General features: G+C 40.2%; 2 protein-coding genes across 2 annotated transcripts in view; both read right to left on the bottom strand.

The window, feature by feature from the left end:
• Positions 1 to 7,840, bottom strand: part of sort1a (sortilin 1a) — a 42,189-nt gene extending 34,349 nt beyond the window's left edge. Inside the window, exon 1 of the mRNA XM_036559595.1 lies at positions 7,426 to 7,840. Within this exon, the coding sequence (XP_036415488.1) occupies positions 7,426 to 7,686 (261 nt within the window). The 5' untranslated portion in view covers positions 7,687 to 7,840. The remainder of the gene's footprint in view (positions 1 to 7,425) is intronic.
• A 3,166-nt stretch (positions 7,841 to 11,006) lies between these two features.
• On the bottom strand, positions 11,007 to 22,271 carry psma5 (proteasome 20S subunit alpha 5). The gene is made up of 10 exons (XM_036559980.1): positions 22,181 to 22,271; positions 21,536 to 21,580; positions 21,318 to 21,384; positions 20,462 to 20,588; positions 19,829 to 19,896; positions 19,604 to 19,711; positions 17,687 to 17,745; positions 17,372 to 17,474; positions 12,064 to 12,150; positions 11,007 to 11,393 (listed from the first exon to the last, which is right to left on the bottom strand). Exons 2-10 carry the CDS (start codon positions 21,562 to 21,564, stop codon positions 11,316 to 11,318), a joined length of 726 nt encoding a protein of 241 aa, XP_036415873.1. The 5' UTR covers positions 21,565 to 21,580; positions 22,181 to 22,271; the 3' UTR covers positions 11,007 to 11,315.

Below are 22,271 nucleotides of genomic sequence, written 5' to 3'. Positions count from 1 at the left end.
AGGAGACAGAGAAATAAACTAAATTAAAAGAATTAATAAATATAAAATAGTCTCACACCTGAAGGAAAATACATAAACAAATAGTACGAGACTCAGATACACATAATATGGTGGGTTAAAAAAACCATCTTCATCCCTCCCTCCTCCTTTCTCCTACCCCCTTCCCTTTCTCTCCAGAGAACACAAACATCACGAGGAACCCCATTCTTCTGCCTCTATTGGTCCCCAGTTCCTGGAAGCACATCGGCTCTAAGCTTCACAGAACAGTTTTTGTCCTTCCTCCTCCTGTACAACAAATATAAAATGACCAGGCAGAAAAAAAATGTTATTCAGTGGTCTGGACAAAGTAAGCAAGGAAGAATCCAAAAGCCGCTCCAAAACTGCATTTAGACAGGTGTGCAATCAATAAGACATACATTTTTAAAAATCTAGGAGCTGGAGAGTGGACAGCAGTGTGTGTGTGTGTGTTTAGTTGGACGTACTTAAAGCGTTTCCCACTGGCATGAATGACCAGACAGTCTAAAAAAAACATCTCCCAAACATCAGGCTAATTCCTCTTCTGTTCAAGTGCATCATGTGTACTTTTATGGCTACACAATCATTTTAAAAACCCCAACATGGTGACTTGTTGAAAGTTCGCACTGTGAGCGTGTTCAAAGCCGCCGGTCTGTCTCGCAGGTCATAAATTCCACAAGGCAGGAGGAAATATTGGGAGGCAGATTTCTGCACTCTTACACAACGCTACCGCATGTTTGCACATTTTAGGTAACGACGGGAAACGTGTGGCTCAGTACGGTTCATTCTGCGAAAAACCTTTCCTCAGACCTCTAATAGAAAGCTGTGTTCAGAGACCCATTAAAAATTCTTGGTAAAGCTGGATCCTAAACTGTGGAGACTGGAGCCTATTGCACCATATTAATGGCACGGATTGAAAGTTGTGTTACTTTAGCCATAAAAACATGTTGAAGTTGAGCAATATTCTATGAATTCTTGAAAAGAGCTCCTCCCGAGAATCTGTTACTTGCTGTGCATCGTAAAATTATGAGTTTCCTTTGGCAGCGCTGCTAATGTCCATAGGAAAAAAATACAAGCCTCAACCAGCTCCAATAGATCCATATCTTGAAAAGCATGAAGTGGCAAAACAAAGAGAGCCAAACCTGGCCTCCGGACGAGGCTGCTATTACACGGTCGTGTTCACGGGAATGGGTGTAACTTCTAAATACCACCTCCTGGACTGTGGAGGGACGTGGTTGTGGAAGGCAATATGAAGGTTAAAGCTTAAGACCTTAACTTAAAATATGAAAATATGAAAAGCAGTAACTGGTTAGAGAATGGCTCTCATCCACTTTACTCCACCTAGGGTTGCACCATTTGACAAAACATAAGTGTTACGATTACATAGCTACGTATTGCTTTACAATACATTAAAATGCATTGGTGAATCATTAAAGGCCTCGTATCATCAAATATTCCTCAATTTTTGATGTAGTATATGAACATTGCTAAAGTTTCAAAATATTGCTCTCTCAAGAGTCCATATATGAAATCTAAGCTAATCTAAGCGGAAACAGCCCGTTTTAAATTCCCTGTTTTTGCGATGTCACAAAAACCGGCCCAGTCAGCCTACAGCAGCTTAGCCCCACCCATTCTTACTGAAGCTATAATGACCATTTCAGTGTGGACTGCTTTTTGAAAGAGGTACAACACAAGACAGCCAATCAGAACAGAGCTCCTTTACATACATCAGTCTTAAAGGTACAGTAACGGAAGCAGCCTGTTTAATTCTAAGGGTTAAAGAGAGGTTAGAATATGCACATGTAAAGAATTACAACAGCATTTGGTACATAAAACCACACAAATGTTAGAAGTGGACCTCAGATTAAAGATTGGCCGTCGTTGTTCGACCGAAATAATTTTGGGGCCAAGTCAGGCCCATGACACAGTCCTATTGGGCCGCAAAATTATTTTAATTTTTTATTAGCTCGTTTCACCTTAAGATGCTCTACAGTCCCCAGCATGCACTGCAACATAGTGTGTGTTCTGACCCCCTTTCCCCAATCTATGGGCCAGCAGTTACACAAAAAGAAAAGATGCCTGGTGTCTAGTTCAAGCAAACTGGCAGTTTTAAAAAAAAGTACCTAAAACAATTTATTTTTGTTAAGAATTATTTTTGAATAAGTATTTAATGCTTATTTTGCGGTGCAGTTTTGGTATATACTGAATAAACAATGGCCCTATTGGGTCATGGCAAAATGTTAAGTAAAAATACATTATCAACAACACTGTCTTAAGTTTTAAATGGGGAAATTTAACCTAGTAACACAAAGCTCTGAACTGCCTGTAGATGAGTTAGACCAATCAGAGGCAACCAAACCTCAGTGTGTTGTGACATCACAACCATCTTACTGGCAGTCTGGCACACTACTTTCTGGGATCAAGCCTCAAGTGGATATTCTGGTCTTATTGGCCAAAAGTAACAGGCCTGAACCTTCATTTATAGAAAATAATCATAACTGAATTCGCACTTGCAATATTAGTCAGAAAAGTCACAATTAGATATTTTCCCCGAATTGTTCAGCTCTAGCTACAGGACTCATTTGCATATTGTGATATCATATTGCGATATCAGTACTGCAAAAATGTTACTGAGATAACAATTAAGAGAATAATACTGTGCAACCCCAGATGATCTATATACAAGCAAAGCTGTAGGCCCCCCTTAATAAAGACATCCACTGTACATTCAGGCCAATTCTACAGCTTCAAGAATTTGTCAGCCTGCCACTCATCTTTGCCAGAAAGAATACAAGGCAGCGTGAGCCAATAGGCCGACCATAAAAGAACTGGCTCCGCTTGCACTCCTCAATGACTGGCGCTGAGCTAAGCTTCATCGTGCTTTCTTGCAGAATGTTCTGGATTTGCCTGGAGTAATAAAGCATCGAGCTTCACTGCTGTTTCAACAAACAGAAAGCGCTCGGCATAGACCTTACTTGGCACGGAGTATGCTCATCACCGCTTTCTCACAATGCCTGCACTATTAATGCATCTTTGCAGAGGGAAAGGTCAGGTCAGGCAGAAATGCTGGAAGAATGTGGCTAATTGAATCAACACGAAGGAGGGATAGAAAGAGCTAAAGACAGGGGACAGAAAGAGAATGAGAAACAGGAACATGAGCAGGAAAAGAACTTTTTTTTTGCAGGTAAAATCTCAGCTGTGGATCAAGCTAATGAGCAATCTCAGACTGCATCTGAGGCATGGTCACGTTGCACCATGTTTGCTGCTCATGTTTTCACACTTGAGTGCTTCCTGCCGCTACTTCACGCTGTTTTGCAACTTTTTTTTTTTGCACTGTGATTTTGGTCTTTGCTGGCAGGAGCGTCAGAGGTGTCATCCAGTTTCAACAGCTTCATTGTGCACATCAGTGCGTTACTTATGCACGTTGGCAAATGGCTCTACACTGAAGACATTAAAAGCAGTCACTTAGCAGACCTAATGATTTATTTGCACCAGTAAACAGCATAACTGTAAACACTGCTTAGATATGGTACTGTGTGAAAGTCAGAGACCACCTTTTGTTTATTTTAATTCATCTAAATATCATTTTTCCCAGGATTTAATGTGTCCACTCTTCACCTTTATTACAGCTTCCATTCTTTTCAGGAGACTTGTTTTCAGTTTATCAAAGAAATCTGCACGGATATTTTTCCACACCTCCCAGGTTCAGTCTTAGAAGTTGGTTGCACTTTCTGCTTCTCATCATCCAAAGACATTCAGTGATGTTGAGGTCTGGAATCTGGGGTGGTCTATCCATTGTTCTGAGAACATCAAAAGCTTCTTAGATTTACACGTTATTTCTTCTGTCTGTTTGCTTTTCTCAGTGAGGTTCTTCTTGACAGCTACACATCCTTTCAGACCCATAGCGCTGAGTTGTCTTCTCACAGTGGAAGGATGGACAGAAACACCTGTGGATGTTTTCAGATCTGAAGCAGCTTGATTTTCTCCTCTCTCTCAAAGATGAAAGCGTTAAGTGCTGTTTATCTGATGGAGACGTTTTTGGTGGCCTACCAGGTCTTACAGGTGTTTGTCAGGAGTCCCATTTTCTCCATAGCTTTTTTTCCCATTTTCTCCATAGCTCTTTCCCCTTCATCAAGCGGATTATCTCATATCTAATCTCCTCAGAAATATCTCCTGAAAAATGAATAGCTTGTACTTAAAGTCCATTTTGACTAGACATTAAATAGACAGAGGGTTTGCACTGTGCTGTCCATTCAAACAATCCCCAAATATCTAAAACACTGCTTTCTTTTGAAGGACGACTTTGTAATGTTCCCATATGAATGTGAATGCAGCTGTGGCAAAGCTGAATCACCTGATTCCTTAGTGTCAGTGCCTAATTACACACATGTGGCCAGATGTTTTAAGGAGTGCAAGTAGTTGGTCAAGGGCCACAGTGTATTTGTTTTTTACTTTACTCTGGTTATAAATGCTATTTATCTCTAGAACCAGCTGTTTAAAGTTCATACTTGGCAAACAAAGGTCAGTTTGAGAAACTCTGAAAGAAATCGATGAAGTTAAAGGGCCCATAGCATGAAAAAAAATCCTTAGATTTTTTGAAAATAAGAGCTTGATGACTGTTTCAGTTCACTCCCCACTCCATCCATGGAAAACAACATGCAAAAACAGCTCATTCTGAATCGACTGTTTTTGTGATGTCACAAAAACCTATATATTTACACATATTCACTCATTCAACTAGCATGAGTGGAACTCCGCCCATTCACCTATGAAGTAAGAAGCGTTTCAGCCTGGACAGTGTATTGATTGAGGCACAATACAGGTCAGCCAATCATAACTAAGCTCTTTTACATCTGTTTTAAAGGCACAGAAACAGCCTGATTAATTCTAAGGGATGAATAGAGGTTGGAAGACATGCAAAAGTGATTTTTTGGTTCATAAATCTATAAGAAAAAGAGTCAAAAGTGCACCTACAGGGAAAAAAATATAGGATTTGGCCCTTTAAAGCACTGTGTACTGACAGACTCATTCTCTCCAAGCTTTAGTGCACTGACAAACCTGATTCAAAACATCAGTCAATCATTAAGCCCTCTTTCTGTTGCATTAGCTTGTCTCCAAAAAGAGAAAACACTGGATTATGCAAAGAAGGGATATTCCATGACTGGGAACCAGCAGATCAGAAGAAAGATGAGGTCTTGTGTGTTTTAAAAGGAACACAGTGGCCGATTACCCCATATTTCTAAACACGACTACACAGGTTGAGTTGATACATGTCAAGAGATGCTTGCATGACCTGGAATGTCATCAGTGTTCTAGTTAACTGCACAGACTAAACATGCCCACAGGAATAAGCTGCCATACAGGCAGATCTTATCACTCAAACCCACACTGTCAAACTATCAGGATCAGTTATTGGCAGGTTATGATAATTTGCAGGTTTCCTTCCATCCATTTATTTAAAGCTGAATCCCAAATGGCTCTCTACCGGACACAGTTTGGGTGGAGAGGCCATTATTTCATGACCTATACAGTGAAATATGCAGGGAGTAGGGAGCCATTTGAGATTCAGCCTATAAAAACGTATGGAAAATGTTGGACTGGTGTGTGGGGTAGCTCATCCAACTAAGCAGCTTTGAACCAGAAGCTCTTATGTGGTAAAGTTGGTGTGGAAGAAGACCTACTGAGCAGGCGAGAGAAGTGAACAGAGACACTGCAGTGAGACAGAAAAAGAAACAGACAGACACAGAGATGAATAGTGGGCATGGCATATCGGTACTGACGTGTGTTGTGCCACCTCTAACAGACAGATGGATAAATAGACAGGCAGACTGACAGACAGATGCATTGTGCATTTTAAAGCTTAGAGCAAAAACAGCTCAAGGTTGCGTCATTGGTGTAGGCAGTGAAAAAGGAAACAGTGGAATCTTGCAAAATCTAGGCTAGACAGTCGGGAGGAGAAAAAAATTAATCAAATCCAACACTGTAACCCATCCCAAAAAAGTTTTTGTTACTGTGCCTTCAAGACTGCCATACATAAATGACCTCTGTTCTGATTGGCTGCTTTAACTGTGTCCGCCTGGGCTTATAATGTGTGAATGGGCGGCGCTAAACTCTCGTAGGCTGAAAAGGTAGACACATGTAAAAGAGCTGGTTTTTGTGACATCACAAATACAGCGAATTCAAAGCAGGCTATTCTTGCAGCTCAGTTAACGTATATGAATTAGGAGTGAACGGTACATTTTGAAACTTGAACAATGTTTATAGATTACATTAAACTCTTCTACTTCATAAAAGTGTGGGAGGTGTGGTTTTTCACTATACGAGCCCTTTAAAGACAAAATAGCCAATCAGCATCAGCCGATATTCAAGGTTACAACTTCGGTATTGGAAAAGAAACAGTGGTATTGTGCCATCTCTAAAAGACAGAAAGCCAGATAAATAAATAGACAGACAGACAGACAGACAGACAGACAGTCTGCTCATTTTAAAGCTCAGTAGGTTTTAAAGTGCAGACAGTGACAAAGAAAAAAGTGGTATTGTGCCTATCCAACAGTTAGACAGACAGACAGATAGACAGACAGACAGATAGACAGATGTTATAGAGCTCCAAACTTTTTTTAGTTAAAAAAAAAAAAATGTAGTGTATAAAATTCACAGTCTATGGTATGCATTTAAATGGGAACAACACCAATTTTTCAAAATGTCTTAATACCATAATAGTTAAGATGTAAACAAAGTTATTCAGAGTGATTTCGTTCTAAACTTACTGAGTCAGAGCGGTTCTTAGGAAGGGTTCTTAGTGATAGCAACCAGACGTCTGAAGAGTTTAATGCCTCTAAAAGCTCCCTCACAGAAAGTTATTACAGGAAATGGTTATGAATACACTGCTTAATGCCTGACAAACTGTTTTACGGTAGTTTTGTAATAAAGTTCTGGTCTAAAACGTCTTGTTAAGCAATTTATTTTAATCTATTCATGGCGGAGGGGTACATGCAGGGCGTTGTGAGCCAAAATAGTCCCTGGAAAAAAAAACGCATTTGTTTCAGATTTTCCACTATTTTGCCACCATCAACATTACACATAAAACTCAGACACGTGTAGGTTCACTTGTAGTTTTGGATAGTAAATAAAATGGCTATATTTGTGTTGTATATTTGTGGTTCCTTTCATCACTGTGAAGAAATCTGAGTCTCTAACTTTCTCTAGAACGAACCACTTCACATCGAACCAGTCCGAATGACTTGGGAAATCTGAAGAATCGGTGGAATTCCCCTTTAAACAGCAAAACTCTCTCAGCTTAAACTGAAATGGAGATTCGGTTGAATTCTGCTGCACATAATGCAGTGAAACGAGTGTGAAAGTAACTCCTCTGACCGCTAAAGAGTCCAAAGCTGAGTAAACACCACTCACAGTATGTGTGTTGTCCTTTAGCCTGGACTCATAGCCCTGCAGGGAGCCGCACGAGTCTCCAGCGGACCCTTCGCTCCTTTTCACCTTCCTGTGGCCCGCCAGCGGCAGCGGTGAGCCTTTAAAGCCGAGAGCGTTTCTCCATGTGTGGCTCTTCGCAAACGTCGCCTGCGCCCCCCAACCGAGCCGCCCTCCGTCCTCAAAATCCGCACACAGCGCCACAGAAGACAATAAAACCGTAACACACCAGCACACGGTTTTCATATTTACGTTAAATAACAAAATAAGGTGGAATTATTTACTCTAAACTTATGACTGAAAGTTTGACAGAACTGGACATCTCAACGACGCTTCCAACGGTCGCACCGCGAGACATCTCGCTTAAACTAGGAACGTCGGCCGTTGTGTACACTGATGCTCGATGCCCAGGCTGTAGGGGGCGGGCCGAGCCCTGATTGGTCGATTCAAACCGCCCATTCTTCCAGATCCGCGCGTGTGATTGGCCGCGCTGACCCGTTGCTCGTTTTCAATTGGTCAATACGCCTGTCGTTTCAAGACACCTTGCCCCAGGGCGAGGTGAAGTTGAGTTAAAGCGAAGCAGTGCTAGGAAAGTGGGTTAGCCACTGCCTCCTGGTGCTCAGGCTGCGGGCTCTGATTGGACGGTGAGGCACCAACCTCTTCCCCTCCCTGTTAACGAGGACAAAGGGGCCATAACAAACGAAATAGCCCACCAACTAAATGAACTAGCAAACTTGTCTCACTCACAAACTCAAGGGTTCTTTAGTATAGGGAATTGTTCTACTTAGAACCATGAGCTCTATATAGAACCATTTCATGCTTAAATGTTTTGTTTTTTTTTGCATGGTGAAATGGATCATCAAATTGATGGAGAATGTGTTATGGTTCTATATAGAACCTTTTTGAAAATGGCTCTATACAGCACCGAAAGCTTGACAACACAAAACCCTTGACAACAATGGAGCTATAAAGAACCATTTTCAAAAAGGTTCTATATACACACTTAAAAAAGGTGGTTCTTCAAGGGTTCTTTGGTAAAGATAATGGTTCTATATAGAACCATGAACACTCAAAGATCCTTTTGCATGATTAAAAGGTTCTTTGCATCATGAAAGGGTTCTTTACATCATGAAAGGTGGGGAATGTGTTGTTTATGGTTCTATATAGACGCTTTTTGAAAATGGTTCTATATATATATCGCACCAAAAGGGTTGTGCTATTGTTACAAGCTTGACAACAGAAGAACCACTGACAACAATGGAGCTATATAGAACCATTTTCAAAAAGGTTCTATATACACACTTTAAAAAGGTGGTTCTTCAAGGGTTCTTTGGTAAAGGTAAAGGTTCTATATAGGACCATGAACACTCAAAGAGCCCTTTGGATTATCAAAGGGTTCTTTGTGTCATGAAAGGGTTCTTTACATCATGAAAGGTGGAGAGTGTGTTGTTTATGGTTCTATATAGAAGCTTTTTGAAAATGGTTCAATATAGCACCAAAAGGGTTCTGCTATTGTTACAAGCTTGACAACAGAAGAACCACTGACAACAATGGTGCTATATAGAACCATTTTCAAAAAGGTTCTATATACACACTTAAAAAGGTGTTTTTTCAAGGGTTTAAGGGTGTAAATACAACAATACATCTGTCTTATATGCTGTATAATGTAAATATATGTAAATATGCAAAAATATATACTTCTATTCCTACTCTCCCATACTTTACTCCAACTTGTGTCTAATTTTTTATTTCTGCATAATCTATGTGAGTTTATGTGCAATTATATGTCTTGCTACTGTAACACTGCAATTTCGGTTCAGGATTAAAAATGTTCTGTCTGTCTGTCCGTCTGTCTATCGAATGCTGGGAAGCTTCTTGGGCACAAGACTCTTCAGTCTGTAGAACTTATCCAAATGAACTGATCTTGCCTAGATTTAGCGGTAACTGGGTTTTTCCTGGGTCCTGGGTGAGAGGTGACTGGGAACTTTCAAGGCCTTTGGTGACTGAGAGTGACTCTTGCTGACGTCATTAAGAGGGACACATCTTTGTTGACTGAATCTCACCAATGGCCCTGTACTCACTTGTGTTTCTGAGCCTCTACAAGTCTGCAGTATAATAGTTTTGGGTTAGGATGAATCAGCAATTATATATGTAGAATATGTCTAATTTACATATCACTTGCATAAAGGTATAACTGCTTAGCCTGCGGTGAGGGGGAAGACCCACACCACACTCACCCACACCACACTCTCTCAACTTTTAGTTTTAGCCTGCTGGTTTTCTTTAAGCTTTTGAGTCTGAGGTTGTGTGTTTGTGTGAACGTGTTAACCTGTTCAGATTATTTTTCTCCATTCTTTTGTTTCAGTTTCATGTTCCTGTAATTAATAATAAAAAAGTCCTGTCAAACATTTCTCTTAGTAAGTGTTCTACATAGATAAATAGACATATTTTACTTTTGAAATTCAGTGTGTGGTCCCCTCTTTTTAGTTTTTGGGGAATATTTGCATCACAGAAATTGTTAATGAGTGTTTTCATACTTAATCTTAGTTATGGACTTAACTGACACAGCAATAGGAACAGATTCAAAAGCATCATTAATAAATGACCCTGCTGAAAAAAGACCATCAAACCCTTAGGATTAAAACCCGATGGTTTTGCTTTCTAATGGTAAGTAAGTTAGAGAACACTTGTCCTGTAGGACACCTTTAGATCCCTTTAGGAAACAATCAAATGCAACTGGAATCAACCTCTGAACTTCTGTTAAACTATATGAACCCTTTACACTGTGATCAGTCAGTGTTACTGCAGTGCTGAGAATGATCCACCAACCAAATAGTACCTGCTCTGTGAGGGTCCATGGGGGTCCTGACCACTGAAGAACAGGGTAAAAGGGGGCTAACAAAGTATGCAGAGAAACAGATGGACTACAGTCTGTAACTGTAGAACTACAACGTGCACCTATATAGTAAGTGGAGCTGATAAAATGGACAATGAGCGTAGAAACAAGGACATAATGTTATGCCAGATCGGTGTATGTATACATAACCATCTATAAGCACCTATAACAACTTTCTTCAGACGTCTGGTTCCTATCACCACCACTGTCAAGAAATGTGACTGCAAGCTTCATCTATGCACACACAGTTTGTATAAACTTTATATGATGGTATAACTTTATATAATGAACCTCCTTCTCGTCCTCCAAACTCTTCAAATTCTCTGGCATAAGCATAAATCTTTGGCGCTCTTCTTGAATCCCAGCACTTCTGTCACTCCAGGTTTGACATTGTTGTTTGTCATGTTGCGCGTGACACAAAAGGCGCTTTAAAATCCGTTTTGAGTGGCCGGATTGAGACGCATCTGTAGAAATCTGACTGTAATCATATATTAAACCACGTCTAAATGTAGTGGGAAATCGGATTTCATGTGTTTTTTTGCTGTCTAGACTAAGAAAAAAATCAATCTGGATATTATCTGAATATGCCAAAAATCACATCTGGTCTGGCAGTTTGAACATGGCCAAAGAAACAGCACTACATGTGTACCACTTACACAAGACTCAGTTCTTTCAGAATACAACAGTTTATTAATGTATTGATTTGTAACAAAAAAACTACCCCCCGCCCCCCCATTTATTATCTTTTTTCACTCCACTACAAGTACTGATGTTCTGTTGCCTGTACAGAACTGTAGAAACAATTCTGGATTGATAGAGGAAAGAGAAAACAGTATAAAGAGTGGACTCTGGTCTGAACAGGCAAACCTTCAAAAGCAGCCAGGCTGCTAGCAGGTTCACTGTTCACTCGGTGACAATTTGCACAGAGCTGCGTGAGGATTCTCCAACGGAACATCAGTCAGGCCTGCGCAGAACCGCTCTAGATGTCCTTAATGACGTCCTCCAGTTCCTCTTTTGTGTACATGTGGAAGGTCTTGCCTGGCTCTATTGTAGCAAGCTGTGAAAGATAAAAATCAGAAGGATATTGAGATTAGGGCTAGATTTTCCCACATGCAAATTATGCCTGCTGGTGGACCAAACAGGCCCGCTAATGATGGTTCTCTGTTTAGAATCTTTTTTTAGACACGCTTAATTGTGGCTGGGAATGCAGACCATACAACCACAGTGTTTTGAAGAGAACTTTCAGGACCGTATGGTATTATGTGTACACAAGCCTTTACATCCACTCTATCATATGCATTAGTGGCTTTTTATTATCTGAAATACGCGTATTGGAAAACCTACACGCTCATGAACAGCAGACACTCAGAGATAAAGGCGAACTGGTGCACTATAAGAGGCATGAAACTCTACAGACGTCTGGTTTCTATAAACACCACTGTGAACAATTCTAACTTAGGAAGTTTCTCTGAAATGAAGCATTTCACATTAAACCACTGAATGACTTTATATCCTAGCTATCTATATATGGGAAATCAGTGGAGTTTCCCTTTAAACATATACTAAAAGAAAAAAATACATCATAAATGTAAAGTTAAATAGCAATATTAATGGATATTGATGCAGCTACCTTTGTGTTTCGGTTACGTTGCTATGTGCTAGCTGTGTTAGCTATTCTTGCTAACAGATCGTCATAGTGTAGCTAGTACTTCACACTAATAGATTACCTCGATGTTAGTAGCGTTCAGCTTCTCCTCCATAACCTGTTTCAGGATGGTGAGAGAAGACTTGATGGCTTCTTTTAATGTCATGGACTGCAAAAGAAAAGAACAATGTAAGTGAACAAATTTGACTATAAAAACAATTTTCTGAATTAAGAAGTCATTTCAGATGCTACTTCCCATTCCCCAAAACACCCAGAGAGACCATTCACTGGTCGCCAAATTATATCTGAAGCATTAGGAACTCCTTCTTGTTTCTATGCTCATTGTCCATTTTATCAGCTCCACTTACTGTAAGTGCACTTTGTAGTTCTACAGTTACAGACTGTAGTCCATCTGTTTCTCTGCATACTTTATTAGCCCCCTTTTACCCTGTTCTTCAAAGGGCAGGACCCCATAGGACTACCACAGAGTAGGTATTATTTGGGTGGGGGTGTGTTAGTGTGTGTTGCGCGGGTCTGAGTGGATCAGACACAGCAGTGCTGCTGGAGTTTTTAAACACCTTAGTGTCACTGCTGGACTGAGAATAGTCCACCAACCAAAAATATCCAGCCAACAGCATCCTGTGGGCAGCATCCTGTGACCACTGATGAAGGACTAGAGGATGACCAACACATACTGTGCAGCAGCAGATGAGCTATCGTCTCTGACTTTACATCTACAAGGTGGACTGACAAGGTAGGAGTGTCTAATAGAGTGGACAGTGAGTGGGTACAGTGTTTAAAAACTCCAGCAGCACTGCTGTGTCTGATCTACTCAGACCAGCACAACACACACTAACACACTACCACCACATCAGTGTTACTGCAGTGCTGAGAATGATCCACCATCCACCATCCAGATACCTTGTGGTGGTCCTGTGGGGCCCTGACCACTGAAGAACAGGGTAAAAGAGGGCTAACAAAGTGTGCAGAGAAACAGATGGACTACAGTCTGTAACTGTAGATCTATGAAGTGCTCCTATATGGTAAGTGGAGCTGATAAGATGGACAGTGTGTAGATACAAGGAGGTGTTCCTAATAAAATGCTCGATGAGTTAACAGTATCAAGATACACATACTGTATTCATAATCAAGTCACTGTATTAATACAGCCTCCCCCGCAAATGCTTGAGTAAATTCCATCTGCTTCAAACCTTTCGCCTGAAGGCACTAAACACTGTGTTATTAAGTATTCACTCAACACTGTCATTTGCCTGCTGCTTTAGCTCTTTGATCATGGCTATTTCTAATTGAAAACTGACCTTCCTGATGAAAAAAAAAAGGGTGGGACAGGAAGTACGCTGTTAGCAGTCTCCACTTGTCTGCAGCCTAAAACAAACCTGCTGATCTAAACGCCAGTGAATGTTTATTAGATTGCAGAATCACATGAACAATCTGGTGACCTAAGTTACACTGTGAAAAGTATGCTGTACTGGAAGTGAGTAGGTGGGTGGGGTCGGTATAAAAAGAGCCCTTGTCCATCTTATTGCTTCAGCCCAGAGTTAAATTTGGATGTGAAAACTTTAGAGATTTTGAAGTACCAGCTACTATTAGGGCTGCACATTATGGAATGTTAATACTGTAATTATATTGCTGCAAATTGCTAAAATGCCTTGTATTACATTAAAGAGCTTATATCCTACATTTTCTTGCTGTTTGTACTGATTGATATATGTAAATGATCTCTGTTGTCTAATTATCTGCCCTGTACCTCAGTCTAGGCTGAAACACTGGCTGCAACTTCAACACGAATGGTGGAACTAATGCTGTAGACTAACTAGGCTGATTCATGTAAATGCATTGATTTCAATGACATCACAAAAATAATGAATTTAAAATGCACCACGCTCACAGCCTGGACTGTATGGACTGAATGGTATGCTTTGAAGCTTTAAGGCTACATCAAACTCTTATTTTGAAAATGCAAGAAAAAGTGAGTTTTCCATGATAGGAGACCTTTAAAATGCATAGGTAGAACAATAACTGACCAAAATAAAGTACTTTTGGAGGCTTGTGTGAATACTCTGATTCAGCAAAACACCTGCGAGTGGTCCGGAAGCTCACAGCACACTCTGATTGGTTAGAGGTCTCACTTGCATCTTGCAGGCTTTTGAGATATTAATCTTGCACAGATTAATATCACAATAACAATGTATTGTGCAGACAAAGCTATTACCTTATACTACTACTGTAGACATGAGGCTCTGGAAAAGATTCTACCTATTCAGTGACTTTTCTCATTTGGAGATGCACAAATATTTATAGGTATATAAAGTCATGCAACTTGCAATTACAAATAGGAACCTATTTTCTCACTAAGAGACGCTGATTTGTAACCACACAAGAATTAAGACCAAGCAAATGTCGTCTCCTCACAGTCAAACACCAGAGACAATGGTGCCGTTCTTCTGGAGACATTCTAATGTCTGTGAATGACTCTCTGTTGAAGACAAGCCATAAGAATGACAGGGGAACATGCCCATTCCAGCACGTTAGCAGAACATCATGAGTCCAAGGTGCTCATCTCGGTGAAGGGCTGGGTACTGTTAAAGATAACTGTAATACTGTGCTACACTGATACATTAACTCCAAATCACTAGTCTTACTTGTTTTTAAAAGCAAAGTGTCGATATCAGCATTTCTTTTGTACTGATCATGATCCTGATGTAGAACATGTGAAGACCTTTTCACACAATATACAATATGCATAACAACATGTTGCTTTTGTAGGGTGGTTGGAACAGATAAGGCACCAGCAAAGAGGTGCTGCCATGTTTAAAAAGGCTACTGTTTAAAATGTTACATATAAACGGTTAGCAAAACTATGGACACAGTCTTACGAAAAAGTTTAGGCACCCCTGGTCAAATTACATGAAAATAAGACTGCGTTCACATAGCTGGTAGACGTGACCAAAATCTGACCTTTTTCTTCATTTGTGACGCAAATGTGTTATCTGTGTGGCAGTGTGAACAGCAAAAAACACTGAATTGGGACACCTTCATATGTGGTACTGAAATCCAGTATGTATCCGATATGCAGCAATGCGGCTTAGGCTACGTTCACACAGCAGGTAAAAGTGGCCCAAATCGGATTTTCTCACCAAATCTGATTTTTTGTTTGGCTGTTCACATTATCTTTTAAATGTGATCTGTATGCAACATCAGTCTGAACAGATCAGCTCCCAAACTGACCCACATGCGCAAAAGAACAATGCTTCACATTGCTTCATGTGGCTCATTATAGAGGTAAACATGACTGCCAACGAACGCCAGTCACTCCCAGAGAGTTCAGCTTCATCTTCGCCAGCGTCACAGGAGCCATCATAAAGCTTCACTGACTGACAGCTGGGCTCATCACCCAGAATGTGTTCAGCTCGCCGTAAAAAGAGCAGAGTCAGTTCTTTGGTTTGTGTCCTCAGACTCTTTACTTTGCTTTCAGACTTTTAACTGTTCTGTGACGCTGCAGCCTCGTTCTCCTACGGCCGCGTTCGGCCATTTCTTTCAATATCTCTTCAAACACGGAGGCTTTTGGATGAGTCTCTTCTAATTTTTTGTACAGAAACATCAGCCCAAATGTTTGAGGTCTCATCAGCGCAAAATTATGACGAACGTTGAGTTGGATTGACGTAAAAGTCGCACGAATTCCGATCTGGCTGTTCAGACTGAGTCGCATTGCTGCATATTGGGTACGTATCGGATTTCAGTACCACATATGAAAGCGTCCCAAGTCAGATTTGAAAATGTCAGATTCAGTGTGTTTTTTGCTGTTCACACTGACACACAGACACACATCTGTGTCACATATGAAGAAAAAGATCAGATATGGGCCGCTTTTACCTGCTGCGTGAACATAACCTTAGTCTGAATGGCCAGATTGGAATTCATGTGTCTTTTACATAAATCCAATTCTACATTCGTCATAGTTTCGTGCTGCTAAGAAGGAAAGACATACGACAACAGTTAGTGGGATTTCAGTGGCGGGAGAGTAAGGTAACCTCATAACATTTTGGGGTGATGTTTCTGTACAAACTAAATTTCGCCACCGCTCCGTGTTTGAAGAGATTTCAAAAGAAATGGCCGAATGTGGTTGCAGAGTCAACAAAAAATTTGAAAGCAAAGTTCAAAACAAGGACGGGAACCAAATAGGCAGTGGCTGAATAACGAGCTCTTTTTACAGGGAGCTTTCTAGTTGAATAAGCCCAGCTGTCAGCCAGAGGACTGTTTACCTCTGGATGAGCACGCAATGGGAAGCACTGTTCATTTGCACATGTGGGTCATGCACATATTGCGAAAAGCCTAACATAAAAAAAATTAAATAAAGAAATAAAAAAATTAAAAAATCAGACGTGGTGAGCCTACGTAGCCTAAGTTAACGCATCCTCTACAGAGAAGACACTTCTGCTCATTTTTATGCAAAATTACTGTTTATTTAACATACTGGGGAAAAATGTGGCCTGTCCAAAAGATGTTTTATGTTTAATGTTTCATTATGTTATGGGGAGCCCTGCCAAACCACTTTTCCATGCAGATTATCAGTGAACTAACATCCAAGATATGCTCAAAACAGTTTATTTTGATGTAATTAGTACCCTGATAACCATTTAATCTCATCACACTGCCCACCCCCTTCCGGACCAGTTTTAGCCAATTTATCAGCTAATTACAAGCCCTTCCATAACATTAAAGTGGATTCAAGAAGGAAAACAACGCAATGTGCAGTGCATGGTACAGACCAGGAAAACCCACTTCTTGAATGCAAGATAAATATTTGCAGAACTACTGCCTTGGATGAGCTTTTGTGGTTGCAAATTTGCTAATACTTTTTGTTTCAAAAGTATTCTTGCTAATTATAGTCATAAACAAATTAATCTTGTACAGATGTGAGAAAAAGTTTGAACACCCACAGTCACATGGTGTTTTGATGATTTTCCAAGTGAAAGTTGGAAAAGGTTGGAAAGGTTGACTCGTCCTCTACAGGGAGCAAACTTAATATATTTTTCTGCACATTTTCTATTTATCTGCTGAGTTTCACCAAACAAAATAAAACATAATATAAAATATGGCGTAATATTTGCGCAGGCCACATTTTATGGGTCTGTTTTTCTGCAATATGTTAAATTCAGCAAATAAACAATCCAAAATTGTGCATTAAAATGTGCAGAAGTGTGTTCTCTGTAGAGGATGTGCACTTATACGTCCAAAGTGTGGCAAGCAACTGCACATAAAAAGCACCACTCGAAACAAAACTGAACTGTAGCTTGGTAACAAGCTTAAAATAGAAAGTGCAGACCTGTAAGGTGTACGGTAGACTGTGACAAGTTTTAAGCAGGTACCTTGTGATAGACTTCCTGCAGAGAGCTCTGAGCACCCTCAGATGCCGATCCAATGGCCCTGGCATCGCACTGCACAAACGTGCCCGAGGGGTCCATGTGGTACCTGCAAAGTAGTAGTAAAATCATGAGAAAAACAGCATTCAGGCCTTCTGGGCAGTTTTATGCAAATGATCTGTATTTCTTGAAATATTCTCAAAGTAAAAGAAGCAGAACTCAAGGCACTCTATGGTCTTGTTTCCATAGAGCTAACAGGTCTCTATCTATAATATTAGCAATGCATTTTTATATAACGTTTTGCTTTAAGAGTTTGCTTACAGTTGGGGTCCCTTTTCATCCACACCTCCGAAAAGCAAGGCAACACCAAAGGGACGGCTCTGAGGGAGGAAGAAAACAGGAGCATTAAAGGCTCGGCTTATACTCGACTAATGAAACACTCAACAATAAACAACTCTGCTTCTTCAAGGCACAATCCAGGATTTCAGAACATTGAAGGAGTTTATGAAATTATACCTAACTGATAAAATCTGCAGCTGTAGCTCTCTCATTATGCAGCTTTTAAGTGGCTTTTAAAACACTACATACAGCACCTTCAGCAGACTATTCTGGACTGCACTCGTGAGAGGACTTTAGATGAATCAAGAAGCAGCAAACTAACAAAAGCATCAAAGTGGAAACCTCAAGTTCTATTCAAGAGCCTCTACTGAAACAAGGATTCATTAGCTACATGAATGAGAGCAAGAAACTACAATCACAGAGGAGTTGGAACCATTGACTGTATATATGATATACACTATATAGCCAAAAGTATGTGGACACCCTTCCTAAATATTGAACTTAAGCGTTTCAGTCACACCTGCTGCTAATAAGTGTATAAAATTAAGCACATAGCCTTGCACTTTTACAGACAAGCATTAAAAGCAGAATGGCTCATACTAAAGAGCTCAGTGACTTTAAACATGGTACTGTCGTGAGATGCCACCTCTGCCACAAGTCAGTTTCTGCCCAAGACAACTTTAAGTACTATTATTGTGAAATGGAAGTGTCTTATAACAACAACAGCTCAGTCACAAAGTGGTAGACCACACAAACTCACAGCGTGGGGCTGCAAAGTGCTGACAGATCCTATCCTCTGTGGAATCACTCACTACAGAGCTCCTAACTGCCTCTGGAAGCAACATCGGCACAACAACTGTGCGCTGGGAACTTCATTAGATGGGTTTCGGGTTTCTACGGCTGAGCAGCTACCCACAAGCCCAAGATCAAACTGTACAATGCCAAGTGTCGGCTGAAGTGGTGTAAACATGCTTCCACTGTACTCTGGAGCAGCGTAAACGTGCTCTCTGGAGTGATTAATCACGCTTCACTATCAGGCAGTCTGATGCCTGGCAGATGCCAGGAGAACGCTACTTATCAGAATGCATAGCACTAACAGTAACAGGAGTTTGGTGGAGGAGGTACAACGGGAAAAATAAAATAACATATTAAAATGTGCCATAACTTTTGCTCAGGCCACATTTTTTTTTCCCCTCCAATATTAAATGTTAAATGCAGCAGATAAACAATAATTGTGCATCACAATATGCAGAAGTGCGTTCTCTGTAGAAACTGTATTAACTTTTTTCTACTAAGAAAATAAAATATAAATAAAAAAAACAAAAATATATGTAAATTGACCAGGGATGCAAAAGTTTTGCACATGACTGTACTGGTTGGAACAGGCAGCCACCATAGCGGTCACTTGTCTGTGATGAAAATCGGAAAGTATTCCCTTTGTGGAAATCACCTGAATTTAGGTTCATGTGAACTCGCATGATGTAAATAATGTTATTGAATTACTGAATGTAATAAATACATTCAGATGAAGCTTATTTTGTGATAAGCTTTTTAAATGGAAATCATTATTTATTCAGGTCAAACTTGAGCAAATTACACCAACTGAATGAATTGTTATACAAATCATAATTTATTGTTCATAATCTTCTTCAAAACTCTGCAACTGTTCACGTGTTTCTGGTCTAAACGGTTTGAAATATGGAGGACAGCTTGTGCTCCACTAAACATGAGCTGCTGTCATGAGTAAACACATGTGAACCTCAGCAGCAGATGTGCTTAAAGTGAACTGTGAGGAGTCTGTAAACACTACAGTCTATAAAGTGTCTCTGTACTTTGCCATCCTTACCAAAGCATTCCAACACTGTTTGAATTTCAGTGGAGGCCTGTTATGTGTCTTACCATGGCACCAGGGTCTGCGTCCTCCTCTCCAAACTGAAGAGCCAGGTTAGACACCGCCTGAGTCACACTCTCTACCGTCATCGTCTCATTGTAGGTGAACCAATGATTCTGTAGATGAAAAAAGAGAAAGTCATGCAGACACATTAAATGATTGTACAGCAACTCAGCATTAGAATTTGATACAAATTAGCTGTTTTATTCTAACTGGCAAATAAATGCACTAACCTGTGTTTCCACCCTCGCTTTGTCAATAAGCGTTTTGGCATCGGCTATCAATCCACTCATAGCACAACCTATAGAGAAAAACGTCAAAATGCAAAAACAAAATAGCATTTTAAGTATACTTCTATTCAATAAATTGTACATACTGTTACTACAGAAAAAAACATTTGATTAAATGTTTGTTCGATGGCCTAACAACAGCACAGACTCATTTCACATCAGTGCTGCCATGAACCCTTTAAACATTTAGGCAATTTATGGTAATCTGACTTTTTTTTCTACATTTGTGATAGGTTTTTTTTTGATCCAGCACTATTTTTTCCACCAACACAATCTTATGTGTTTGAAATGTGGACTAGCATGACATTCCAAAAAAATCAATGTGATAACACCAATATTATTCATACTAAGAGCATTAATTGAAAAATAATAACAATAATATAAATAAAAATGATAAGCTTTATTACACAATATCCCTAAAGCATGGATTGCAGCTCAAAGTGTTTCATAGTAGAATAAAAACATATAAAATATACTACTGATGCAGTGACACTGCCCTAACTAAATCATTAAAATACTCCTCATTTATTTTTGTCTATTTATAACAGCAACCAATGAACATAACAGATGCCTTACCGATGTGGGAGTCAATCTCTACGATCTTCTCGATACTGTTGGGCTCCATCAGGGGCGAGGTGATTCGTTTCTCCACGGCGAGACACACTCCTTCCGACGTCTGGATGCCAATGGCTGTGGAGCCCAACTGCAAAAACATGCAGGCAAGCATCAGAGAAGCGTTCCAACAACATAAAGCTGCAAGAACTGTGGCGCGCAAGATCTTTAATACAAAGTACTTAGACCACTTGGAAGATATTGTCAACAACAACAACATGCACAAGAAAAACTTCATATACACAGTAGTGATGTCCTAAATGTATTCAGTAACGTATTTCATTACAAAACATTAAAAATAACACATTCAGAAAACATTTATATTACATCTTGTAAGACACAGTGGAAAACTTTTGTGTTTTACTTAATTCACACTGTTCCTTGCAGTTACTGGTTGGCACTTCATCTAATTCTTCTGTCAATACATTTCATGAAAAATTTGCTCATCGTTTAAATGAAGTCCCAAAATTCTCAAGAACTTTTTTTTCTCTATCACCGCTGCTTCCACAAGACCCTGTGCAAGAGTCCAGTACAACACTGGTGCTAAGGTTATCAAACATGTCCGCTACATAGGAGATTATTAGTCTGAGCATCTCTCAAAAAAGTTTGTCTAATAAGCATGTCTACTACACACCATGTGCTGACTTCAAAATAGTTAAACAAAGCAATGGTGTTTCTTTTGAAGATTGTTTTTTTTTATTTAGTGGGTAAGTATTCTAAAAGCCTTCTCCTAAAAATGTAACTAAAAATGTAACTGTTTTCTGAATCCCTTCATGCACACATAAATTATGGGCATTTGCACATCAACAACTTATGATACCTTAATGGCTTCAATGGCATATTCCACTTGAAAAAGTCTTCCCTCGGGTGAGAAAGTGTTCACGCCTCTGGGGACAGAAATATGTGATTATAAACAACACACCGCACCAACTTCTTCACGTCCAACGTGACTGTGCAACTAATGACTCTCACGATCAGAGTCCAAATTGAAAGTGAAAGTAACTTTTAACGGTTTGTACACAGAGTCTTACTGCTTACCTGTCGTATTCTGATCTTGTCAGGAACATCCTGAATAAGAAATGTCTGAAAAAAAGACAAAAACAGAACAAAACTTGACAAAAAAATACTACTCGAGTTCAGAGGCTGAGCGGCGCTGCTAGCTTGACCGTGCGGGAAAGCTGTCGCCCTATCAGAGAGGCATCGCTTCAGCTGATTGGGTACTTCTGAGGCTGGGGGCGGGGCCACGGGGATTTCCCTTCATCCGATTGGCTTAACGCTCCGTCAATCACAAAGCGTGCTCCCATTCAAGCTAGCACTTGCTAAATCATCACTCCATTCATAAGAGCTTATTAGAGAAATAACACACATTTTAACACTTTTATTTAATAACGCAGTTTGAAATTACATACAGGTTCGGTGTTACACACGCTGGCCGATTCTAACAGCGACAACTGCAAATATAAGCACGCAAAACACAGTTAGCCTAACATGCTAACCCAAGAACTCAGAACTCCAGTGAGTCACCGCGGTAGCGGCTTCGGCTTTATTTGGGAAAACTCTGCGCTCCTAAAGCTCATTCTGAAGGGCTGAATAAAAGCACTGGTACGCAGCGGACTGTACACGGACGCCTGTTGGCTGTGGCTTTACAGCGCGGGGCTAATAACAGTGTTTAGACGGACATACCTGCAGCTGAAGAGTGAGTCTGCTTCTTTCAACAGTGCAGGAAGTGGGCTTCTGTAAGCGGTCCGGAGAAACAACAGCACCTGGAAGTTTA

Source organism: Colossoma macropomum, unplaced genomic scaffold (assembly GCF_904425465.1).
Source record: "Colossoma macropomum unplaced genomic scaffold, Colossoma_macropomum, whole genome shotgun sequence".
Classification (NCBI taxonomy): Eukaryota; Metazoa; Chordata; class Actinopteri; order Characiformes; family Serrasalmidae; genus Colossoma; species Colossoma macropomum.
Note: the sequence above shows the minus strand (reverse complement) of the source record. Positions and strands in the feature narration are given on the sequence as shown.